Raw genomic sequence first — 12,239 nt, forward strand, 5'->3', positions numbered from 1 at the left:
TCTGAACATGCTCACAACCTGCCATTGGATTCAAATGATTTAAAACATTGTGCATGTCAAGTTATGGTCAAATACTGTGTGGAAAATGATATTAACCCTCTACTCTAATTTGAATATTATATTTACCATCTACTATTATTTTTATTCAGCACTTCAAAACGAAAAGCAAGTTAGATTTGATTTTGCTTGAATGACTCAACAGTGAAAGCCCTGTGAAACCCCAAAGAATTCACAATCAAAGTTCTGAACATAAGATAGAGGGCATTACAAGTATTAAGAATGTCAAGTTTTGTACTTAGAGTTTTGAAAATATACCACCTACATCTGAAAATCTGCAAGTTCCCCAGAACCGCATAAAAAGGAAGTTAAACTCTATATACCCATTAAATTGTTGGGAGCATATGTAGGATGTGTGACTCATATCTATGTAGAGTGTTCTACTTTCTCTCTTTCTATTTATACAGTTAGTCAGCACCTCTACAATAAATGCTGGGTGTGAATCAGCTCATGATTTCTACCACCTGATCATAACCCCCCAAAAACTGTTTATTGTTTCATAAAATGTTTTCAACTACAGTATGTCAATCTCAAGCTTTATTTCTAATTATAAACATAAAGGCATGTTCCTTTGGGTGTAGATAAAGTTGTTTGTCTGTTTACCAAATGTGTTATTACATCTGACATATGGCAAGGTCTACCTTCATTTGGTTCAGAAATATTTTTGGGGGCGGTGTTGGCAAGTAGGCTCACTTCTTGTTGCGGGTTAGACTGAAACTAAAATGCACACCCATATTGGTCTTCGGAGTGGTGTAAGGTTTGAAATGCATGCTTTTATTGATCTATTTAGGCAGAAATGTTATTGCATAGATCTAGTGTTTTTCCATTGTGCTCACTGCTCAAATACCTGATTTTGACATGCATTGAGGCAACTTCACAAATAGACAAATATTCCAAAACACACTGGTAAGTTGGAGCTCCTCTGAACCAAAGCAGAAGTACATGCACTATAGAGAAACTTATTCATAGTAACCAAATATCTGTATTTATTCATGAGAAAGCTGAAAGAAGCAATACAATTTAGGCTTTGACCAATGGAGGTCAAGCTTGAAGGGCGAGAGACCAACAATATAACAAATCTAGGCTAACCTATGGATACCTAGAAAGTACAGCCTATACAGTCAGCAACCCAAAATGTAGGTTTTATTGGGGACAAAATAGCAGAGGGCAATGTGACTCATATTTGGCTGCTCTAAAAACACCTAAAAAATATATTCCTTTTTGAGAGTACCCTGACTTGTTAACGTTAGGGTGGGGGGTTTGATTATGGGTAGGCTGAGGGTTAGAATTAGGGGTTGGCATGCCAGTCATATGCCTTTAGTCACACCAGCAGAGCACAGCTTCAGACATCAGATATTTGTGACCTGCATCCTGATTTCGCCCCTCAACGACGACTTGGGCTGCTCACGGATCCTCCGCGAGGCGAAGGCGTACAGGAAGGGGTCCAGGCAGCAGTTAAAAACCATAAAGCACCGGGCGACACGCACTAACGCGTTTCTGTGTCTCAGCAGCGCATCTGACACCTCTGGAGGGGATGTCTGCAGCACAATGCGGGCGATAGCTAACACTTTGACAATGTTCACAGGGATCCAGAGGATAAAGAAGGCGACCACCACACTGGTGACCAGCCACGTCATTTTGGCACTGCTGAACAGCGCCGTCTGGTTCACCCGCCGGTGGAGGCGGCAGTAGGACGTGACAAGCACAGAGAACGGGACCACAAACCATAAAACTATCTCAAAGACGAGGACAGCAACTATTTCAGCATCGGAGCCAGTGTGTTGCTGGAAATGGATATCGCCATCAACCACATCGTGAGTGGCAACGGCGGGGGCAGTCAGAGCACCGGCGAGCCCCCAAAGTGCCAGGAACAGCACCGCCTCCCCCTTGCGCCCCAGCCTGTTCCACATCTGCGGGTAGAGCACCTGGAGGTAGCGATGGACACCGAGTAGTGTAACCGTTAGCACGTTACAACACAGGCTGAAGTAGAGCAGGAAGGTGGCTAACTTGCATGCTGCACGGCCAAGAGTCCAGGATTGCCGGGGAGTATAGATCCACACGGGAACCATGGCCAGGCACAGGATGTCGGAGGAAGCCAGGTTGAGCATGAGGCACAGGGTGAAGTTGAGGCGTCGGGACGAGCGGCGCAGGATGACCACCAGGACAGCTATGTTACCAGGGAGGCCTAGAACACAGCACAGCCCCATGATGATGCTCGATATCAGTCGGACCGAAACCACGTCATCCGTAATCCAAGTGGAGTTCAAGCTAGAGTTGCTGGAGGAGTTCATGTTCACAATGGTCCGTGAAAGAATAAGAGATCTAAGAGCTGTCTGGAAGACAGTAGACTTTAGACATTTAATTATTTGTTTCTCGTTCTTGAAATCCTCACAAGTTTGTTATCTTCTCTTGAACTCTTGTCATAGAGTGATAATAAGGAAACTGATGTGGGTTAACTGCCTCTGGTCAGCTTCCTCCTGACAAAGCTGTGTGTGTGTGTGTGCATGTGAGTTTGAGTCAGAGTGTGAGTGAGTGAGTGAGTGAGTGAGTGAGTGAGTGAGAGATTTGTGTTTGAGGTTAACAATTAGATTCTTTCAATTTCGTCATCAAACTGATTCTCATCAATAAACACAATAGCCTTAGTTTAATGCTTCCATTTAGTGGCAAAATAAGGCTAGAAAAACTACAATTCTTCCCTGCAACAGATTCTAGCATAAATCTACCATGACTGCTATCTTCTGTTATCTTCATTTGGGAAGCTATTGACAAAAACTACACATTTGTATAAAGCACATTTATTTGGAGATACACAAAGATATATACAGTGCCTTGCGAAAGTATTCGGCCCCCTTGAACTTTGCGACCTTTTGCCACATTTCAGGCTTCAAACATAAAGATATAAAACTGTATTTTTTGTGAAGAATCAACAACAAGTGGGACACAATCATGAAGTGGAACGACATTTATTGGATATTTCAAACTTTTTTAACAAATCAAAAACTGAAAAATTGGGCGTGCAAAATTATTCAGCCCCCTTAAGTTAATACTTTGTAGCGCCACCTTTTGCTGCGATTACAGCTGTAAGTCGCTTGGGGTATGTTTCTATCAGTTTTGCACATCTAGAGACTGACATTTTTTCCCATTCCTCCTTGCAAAACAGCTCGAGCTCAGTGAGGTTGGATGGAGAGCATTTGTGAACAGCAGTTTTCAGTTCTTTCCACAGATTCTCGATTGGATTCAGGTCTGGACTTTGACTTGGCCATTCTAACACCTGGATATGTTTATTTTTGAACCATTCCATTGTAGATTTTGCTTTATGTTTTGGATCATTGTCTTGTTGGAAGACAAATCTCCGTCCCAGTCTCAGGTCTTTTGCAGACTCCATCAGGTTTTCTTCCAGAATGGTCCTGTATTTGGCTCCATCCATCTTCCCATCAATTTTTAACCATCTTCCCTGTCCCTGCTTAAGAAAAGCAGGCCCAAACCATGATGCTACCACCACCATGTTTGACAGTGGGGATGGTGTGTTCAGCTGTGTTGCTTTTACGCCAAACATAACGTTTTGCATTGTTGCCAAAAAGTTCCATTTTGGTTTCATCTGACCAGAGCACCTTCTTCCACATGTTTGGTGTGTCTCCCAGGTGGCTTGTGGCAAACTTTAAACGACACTTTTTATGGATATCTTTAAGAAATGGCTTTCTTCTTGCCACTCATCCATAAAGGCCAGATTTGTGCAACATATTGTTGTTGATTGTTGTCCTATGGACAGAGTCTCCCACCTCAGCTGTAGATCTCTGCAGTTCATCCAGAGTGATCATGGGCCTCTTGGCTGCATCTCTGATCAGTCTTCTCCTTGTATGAGCTGAAAGTTTAGAGGGACGGCCAGGTCTTGGTAGATTTGCAGTGGTCTGATACTCCTTCCATTTCAATATTATCGCTTGCACAGTGCTCCTTGGGATGTTTAAAGCTTGGGAAATCTTTTTGTATCCAAATCCGGCTTTAAACTTCTTCACAACAGTATCTCGGACCTGCCTGGTGTGTTCCTTGTTCTTCATGATGCTCTCTGCGCTTTTAACGGACCTCTGAGACTATCACAGTGCAGGTGCATTTATACGGAGACTTGATTACACACAGGTGGATTGTATTTATCATCATTAGTCATTTAGGTCAACATTGGATCATTCAGAGATCCTCACTGAACTTCTGGAGAGAGTTTGCTGCACTGAAAGTAAAGGGGCTGAATAATTTTGCACGCCCAATTTTTCAGTTTTTGATTTGTTAAAAAAGTTTGAAATATCCAATAAATGTCGTTCCACTTCATGATTGTGTCCCACTTGTTGTTGATTCTTCACAAAAAAATACAATTTAATATCTTTATGTTTGAAGCCTGAAATGTGGCAAAAGGTCGCAAAGTTCAAGGGGGCCGAATACTTTCGCCATGCACTGTATATACTTGCATTATCATGTTTCTTTAACACACATCTTCGACATTGTGCGTTTTTTAGTTTATTATATTTTATATATTATTATATATATACAGTGGGGCAAAAAAGTATTTAGTCAGCCACCAATTGTGCAAGTTCTCCCACTTAAAAAGATGAGAGAGGCCTGTACATTTCATCATAGGTACACTTCAACTATGACAGACAAAATGAGAAAACATTTTCCAGAAAATCACATTGTGGGATTTTTTATGAATTTATTTGCAAATTATGGTGGAAAATAAGTATTTGGTCACCTACAAACAAGCAAGATTTCTGGCTCTCACAGACCTATAACTTCTTCTTTAAGAGGCTCGTCTGTCCTCCACTCGTTACCTGTATTAATGGCACCTGATTGAACTTGTTATCAGTATAAAAGACACCTGTCCACAACCTCAAACAGTCACACTGCAAACTCCACTATTTGTACCTTGTCGGCTCGGGGGTTTGAACTTGCAACCTGCGTTGTACGTAAGAACAGCCCTTAGCCGTGTTATATTGGCCATATACCACACACCCTCGTGCCTTATTGCTTAATTATAGTGTACAATGTACTGTTGAAATGCCTGGGTTGTATATAACAATATATTCCAGTCATTATCTGAATTTCATTGATACACTGGAAGCTGATGAATTTCCAGCAGAGAGACAGGCGATAGTGTATCAGTAGAGAAGCTGATTTAGAACATTGTTGCATTGGGCAGAAATGGCGTACAACATGACTCTGTAAAAAGACCGCTATTGTGAACCACTAATCTAACTTTGGGTTGGGGAAGTCTTGTGGTTCGGGGATGGAATGGGAACTGTTTGTCTTGTTCGGTCTCATCACTTGTTTTTCTGTCCATGGGAACCTGTTTTGTACCTTATTAAAAAGATACAATCATTTGATCACCAACATATAATAAATGGTATACAACAACGTGCTACAGTTTTACAGTAGCCAACTGCTTTACAATACCCCTGTTTCTGATGATTTGTCCTGCGTATAGTATGTACTGTATAAGGATAATACAACTATAAGACTGACATACAGTGCCTTCAGAAAGTATTCATACCCCTTGAATTATGCCACATTTTGTTGTGTTACAGCCTGAATTCAAAATGCATTAAAAATATTGTATCCTCACCCATCTACACACAATACCCCATTATGACCAAGTGAAAACATGTTTTGGAAAACTTTTGCAAATGTATTGAAAATGAAATATAGAAATAGCTCATTTACATAAGTATTCCCACCCCTGAGTCAATACTTTGTAGAACCACCTTTGGCAGTGATTACAGCTGTGAGTCTTTCTGGGTAGATCTCTAAGAGCTTTCCACACTTGGACTGTGCAACATTTCCCCATTTCTCTTATGAAAATTCTTCAATCTCTGTCAAATTTGTTGTTGATCATTGATAAATAAAAACGTTTTGTCAAAGTTACAGTTTTTTAAGTCAAAACTGTCACTCGGCCTCTCCAGAACATTCACTGTCTTCTTGGTAAGCAACTCCCGTGTAGATTTGCCTAATTTTAGGTTAAAGTCCTGCTGAAAGGTGAATTTGTTTCCCAATGTCTGGTGGAAAGCAGACTGAACCAGGTTTTCCTATAGGATTTTGCCTGTGCTTGGCTCCATTCCATTTATTTTTTATCCTGAAAAACGACCAAGTCCTTAATGATTACAAGCATACCCATAACATGAAGCAGTTACCACTATGTTTGAAAACATGGAGAGTGGTTCTCAGTAATGTGTTGTATTGGATTTGCCCCAAACATAACACTTCATTTTCAGGACAGAAAATGATTTGCTTTAGGTTTTTTACTCCTGGACTTATTAAAGCTTGCCATAACAAAATGGTTGAATACTTATTGACTCAAGACATTCCAACTTTCATTCATTGTTAAAAATGTCATTAAAAATAATTCCACGTTGACATTTTGGGATATTGTGCGTAGGCCAGTGACATGAAATCTTAATTGAATCTATTTTAAATTCAGGCTGGACATGGAAAAAGTCAAAGGATGTGAATATTTTCTGAAGGCTCTGTATTTCTCAACATGCTCACAACCTGCCATTCAATACATGTTATGTAAAACATTGTACATGTCAAGTCATGGTCAAATACTCTGTGGAAAATGATATTTACCCTCTACTACAATTTGAAAACGATATTTACCCTCTACTATAGTTTGAAAATGATATTTACCCTCTACTACAATTTGAAAATGATATTTACCCTCTACTACAATTTGAAAATGATATTTACCCTCTACTATAATTTGAAAATGATATTTACCATCTACTACAATTTGAAAATGATATTTACCCTCTACTATAATTTGAAAATGATATTTACCCTCTACTATAATTTGAAGATGATATTTACCCTCTACTATTGTCACGCCCTGGTCGAAGTATTTTGTGTTTATTTTCATTTATTTGGTCAGGCCAGGGTGTGGCATGGGTTTTTGTATGTGGTGTGTTGGGTTTGTAGCTTAGTGGGGTATTCTAGTGAAGTCTATGGCTGTCTGAAGTGGTTCTCAATCAGATGCAGGTGTTTATCGTTGTCTCTGATTGGGAACCATATTTAGGCAGCCATATTCTTTGGGTGTTTCGTGGGTGATTGTCCTTATTCTGTGTACCATTATTAGGCTGTTTTCGGTTTTCAAGTTATGTTTATTGTTTTTGTATTGATTCGTGTTTACGTTATTTTATTAAACATGAATCTCAATAGCCACGCCGCATTTTGGTCCGACTCTCTTTCACCGAAAGAAAACCGTTACAACTATAATTTGAAAATGATGTTAACCCTCTACTATAATTTGAAAATTATATTTACCCTCTACTATAATTTCTATTCAGCACTTCAAAAATAAAAGCATTTAGGGTTTTTTGCTATTTGATTAATAGTAGTTCAAATGACTAAATGGTGAGTATCGCTATCTGATGTATTGGTGACTAAACTAAATGTTTTCATTGTATGTCACGGAAAACGTCCATTTTTGCCTGTAACTCAGGAGTGAAAGACCTGTGAAACCCCAATGAATGCACAATCAAAAGAAAGAGAACGTAGTACACTCTAAATAGATATGCATCGCACACCCCGCATATGCTCCCAACAATTAAATGGGTGTATATATAGTGTAACTTTCTTTTTATACGGTTCTGGGGAACTTGCACATTTTCAGATGTAAGTGGTATATTTTCCACATTTGATAACACTCGTAATGCCCTCTATCTTATGTTCAGAACTTTTTGGTCAATGTGAATGACATTGCCGGCATTGTGCTGCGGTCTTTCCGGCCAGAGGCGTCCGCAGCGCGTGTCTTCCGGAGCTTTACGTTTCTTAACAGCTGCCTGGATCCCTTCTTGTACGCCTTCGCCTCGCGGAGGATCCGTGAGCAGCCCAAGTCGTCGTAGAGGGGCGAAACCGGATGCAGGTCACAAATGTCTGAAGCTGTGCTCTGCTGGTGCGACTAAAGACATGTGAATGGCATGCCAACCCCTAATTCTAACCCTCAGCCTACACATAGTCAAACCCCCTAACTGTAACAAATTAGGCTACTCTCAATAACGAATAACTTTTTTACGTGTTTTTGACTTGGTTATTAGAGCAGAGAAATAGGAGTCCCATCACCCCTGCTTTTTATTCCCCTTAACAAATCCTACGTGTTTGGTTGCTGACTCTGGGTCTCTATAGGCTGTACTTTCTAGGTATCTGTAGCTGTACTTTCTAGGTATCCGTAGGGTAGCCTAGATGTGTTATTTTGGTGATCTATCTTCCTTCAAGCTTGACGTCCATTGGTCAGAGCTTAAATTGTATTGCTTCTGTCAAGTTTCCCAAGCATAAATAAATATATTTGGTTTCCATGAATACATCTTTGTTGTTTCTCTTAAAACACATGTACTTCTGCTTTGGTTGAACCATAATGTTTTGGACTATTTCGTCATACTTGTGAAGTTGCCCCAATGTATGTCAAAATCTTGACAGGCATTTGAGCAGTGAGCACAACGGAGAAACACTAGATCTATGCAGCAGCAAACCTTGCACCGCTCGAATGCCCAATATGAGTTCAACCATTTCAGTCTGTCTAAGCCGCAATAAGAGGTGAGCCAATAAGAGGTGAGCCCCCCCCAAAAAAAAAAAAACAATTCTGAGCCAAATGAAGGTAGAACTTGCCATATGTCAGACGTAACAACACATTTGGTACACGGACAAACAGCCCAAAGGAACATGCCTTTAGGTTCAAAATTAGAATAAAGGCAAAAGTCTTCAACATTGACACTGTAAACCATGCATTCAACACTATAGACTACCTCTCTACAGTGCTTATATATGAATGAAAAGCTCTTGACACCTCTGATATTAGGGTGTGAATTATATGACTGTCAGGCCTCCCTCTGCCAGCTATCTTCAATCCCCAGTGTAGATCCAAGTCCATAAGATTGACATACTGTAGTTGAAAACATTTTATGAAACTATAAACAGTTTTTGGGGGGGTTGTGATCAGGTGGTAGAAATCATGAGCTGATTCACACCCAGCATTTATTGTAGAGGTGCTGACTAACTGTATAAATAGAAAGAGAGAAAGTAGAACACTCTACATAGATATGAGTCACACCCTACATATGCTCCCAACAATTGAATGGGTATATAGAGTGTAACTTCCTTTTTATACGGTTCTGGGGAACCTTCACATTTTCAGATGTAAGTGCTATATTTTCAACATTTGATAACACTTGTAATGCCCTCTATCTTATGTTCAGAACTTCTTTTGTCAATGTGATGGACATTGTCGGCATTGTGCTGCGGGCTTCCCGGCCAGCGGCGTCGACAGCGCTGCTGAGACACAGAAGCACAGCAGCGTTTTGTCGTGCGAACCAGAATAATGTACTGCCTGGTATAACTGCAAAACACTGTACATTTATGTACGTCATAAATGTAATAATTTGACATCAATTTATGTTGGAAGTTAAAACCAAACTATGTATGGATGTGCTGTAAATACTACATCATTCTCCATCAACCATTTTAATTTAACTAATTACATTGGTAACCAGTTTATAATAGTAACCTCGGGGGTTTGTGGTATATGGCCAATATACCATGGCTAAGGGCTGTATCCAGGCACTCCGAGTTACGTTGTACGTAAGAACAGCCCTTAGCCGTGGTATATTAGCCATATACCACACACCCTCGTGCCTTATTGCTTAATTATAGTGTACAATGTACTGTTGAAATGCCTGGGTTGTATATAACAATATATTCCAGTCATTATCTGAATTTCATTGATACACTGGAAGCTGATGAATTTCCAGCAGAGAGACAGGCGATACTGTATCAGTAGAGAAGCTGATTTTGCACAGTGTTGCATGGGGCAGAAATGGCGTACAACATGACTCTGTAAAAAGACTGCTATTGTGAACCACTAATCTAACTTTGGGTTGGGGAAGTCCTGTGGTTCGGGGTGGAATGGGAACTGTTTGTCTTGTTCGGTCTCATCACTTGTTTTTCTGTCCATGGGAACCTGTTTTGTACCTTATTAAAAAGATACAATCATTTGATCACCAACATATAATAAATGGTATACAACAACGTGCTACAGTTTTACAGTAGCCAACTGCTTTACAATACCCCTGTTTCTGATGATTTGTCCTACGTATAGTATGTACTGTATAAGGATAATACAACTATAAGACTGACATACATACAGTGAGGCAAAAAAGTATTTAGTCAGTCACCAATTGTGCAAGTCCTCCCACTTAAAAAGCTGAGAGAGGCCTGTAATTTTCATCATAGGTACACTTCAACTATGACAGACAAAATGAGAGAAAAAAAATCCAGAAAATCACATTGTTGGATTTTTAATGAATTTATTTGCAAATTATGGTGGAAAATAAGTGTTTGGTAAATAACAAAAGTATATCTCAATACTTTGTTATATACCCTTTGTTGGCAATGACAGAGGTCAAACAATATTCATAATGAATCGTGAATTTGTTTCCCAATGTCTGATGGAAAGCAGACTGAAAGAGGTTTTTCTATAGGATCTTGCATGTGCTTGGCTCCATTCCATGTATTATTTATCCTGACATCTCTCCAGTCCTTAACGATTACAACCATACCCATTACATGAATCAGTCACCGCTATGCTTGAAAATTTGGAAAGGTTCTCAGTAACGTGGTGTATAGGATTTTCCCCAAACATCACACTTCGTATTAAGGACAAAAAAATTCCTTGCCTCATTTGTTGCAGTATTATTTTGGTGCCTTGTTGCAAACATGATGCATGTTTTTAAATATTTTTATTCTGTACAGGCTTCCTTCTTTTCACTCTGTTAATTAGGTTAGTATTGTGGAGTAACTACAATGTTGTTTATCCAACCTCCGTTTTCTCCTATCACAGCCATTAAACTATGAAACTGTTTTAAAGTCACCATTGGCCTCATGGTGAAATCCCTGACCGGTTTCCTTTCTCTCCGGTAACTGAGTTAGGAAGAATTATTGTATCTTTGTAGTCACTGAGTTTACTGGCACAGCATCCAAAGTGTAATTAATAACTTCACCATGCACTAAACAGTCACAGAAATTGAGCAAATATAGTACAATAAACATCCCTCATGAGAAGCCGGTGGTGGTTGGACCGTTTCAGGAATCTGAGGTGCGGGAGGTTCCTCCGCCCCCTGTGTACTCCGTTTGTTCCATTGTGGATTCGAGGCGTCGGGCGAGGGGCCTTCAGTACCTCAAGGACTGGGAGGGGTACGGTCCGGAGGAGATATGCTGGGTTCCGGTGGAGGACGTGTTGGACCCTTCAATGTTGCGGGAGTTCCACCGTCTCCGTCCGGATCGCCCTGCACCTCGCCCTCCGGGTCGTCCTCGAACCGTGCATCAAGGGGGGGGGGGGGGGGGTTACTGTCACGACTTCCACAGAAGTTGGTTCCTCTCCTTGCTCGGGCAGCGTTCGGTGTTCGGTGTCACCTGTCTTCTAGCCATCGTCGTTCCACTTTTCATTTTTCATTTGTTTTGTCTTGTTTTTTCCGACACACCTGTTTCTCACTTCCCTCAGTAAGTCTTGTGTATTTAACCCTCTGTTCCCCCCCATGTCTTTGTGTGGAATTGTTTCTGTAAGTGCTTGTGCACATCGTTACTGGTGCACGTCGGGTTTTGTACCCAAGTTGATTATTTCTTTATGCCGTTGGTTTTGACATTTAACTGCTCTGGCTATTACATAGTTCTGCTCTCCAGTGTCTGACTTCACTGCCACCAGTCACGCATCCTTTACAACTATGTAAAATTAAAATATTTCAGCATACCTCTCCCTTTTTGGAATGGGATAGAATCCTAGGAATCAAACTGCATAATTCATCATTTTTATTATTTTAAAGAAAATTCCACAGAATGTAGGACCAATTCTTAAACGACAATCTGTTTAAAATAATGCTGAGTGATTAAATTCCAGTTGACTGTAACCATGTCAATATAATATTACATTTAAAGATGCATTATGCAGAAATCACTACACCATTTCCTGGTTGCTAAAATTCTAATAGTTCACCTAATTTCTGTTTATGTGATAAAACAAAGAAGTATAGTGTAAGAGCATGGCTTCAACCCTGTTCCTGTTGAGCTACTGTCCTGTAGGTTTTCACTCCAACCCTGTTCCTGTAGAGCTACTGTCCTGTAGGTTTTCACTCCAACCCTGTTCCTGTAGAGCTACT

General features: G+C 40.3%; 1 protein-coding gene across 1 annotated transcript; it reads right to left on the minus strand.

The window, feature by feature from the left end:
• Positions 1–1,406: 1,406 nt before the first annotated feature.
• On the minus strand, positions 1,407–2,264 carry LOC110517423 (atypical chemokine receptor 2-like). The gene has a single exon (XM_021562139.2). It carries the CDS (start codon positions 2,262–2,264, stop codon positions 1,407–1,409), a length of 858 nt encoding a protein of 285 aa, XP_021417814.2.
• Positions 2,265–12,239: the final 9,975 nt, after the last annotated feature.

Source organism: Oncorhynchus mykiss, chromosome 32 (genome assembly GCF_013265735.2).
Source record: "Oncorhynchus mykiss isolate Arlee chromosome 32, USDA_OmykA_1.1, whole genome shotgun sequence".
NCBI lineage: Eukaryota > Metazoa > Chordata > Actinopteri > Salmoniformes > Salmonidae > Oncorhynchus > Oncorhynchus mykiss.

Bases quoted from the DNA above. Each gene is read 5' to 3' on its own strand.
- LOC110517423 (XM_021562139.2), bottom strand. From the start codon at position 2,264: ATGGGGCTGTGCTGTGTTCTAGGCCTCCCTGGTAACATAGCTGTCCTG.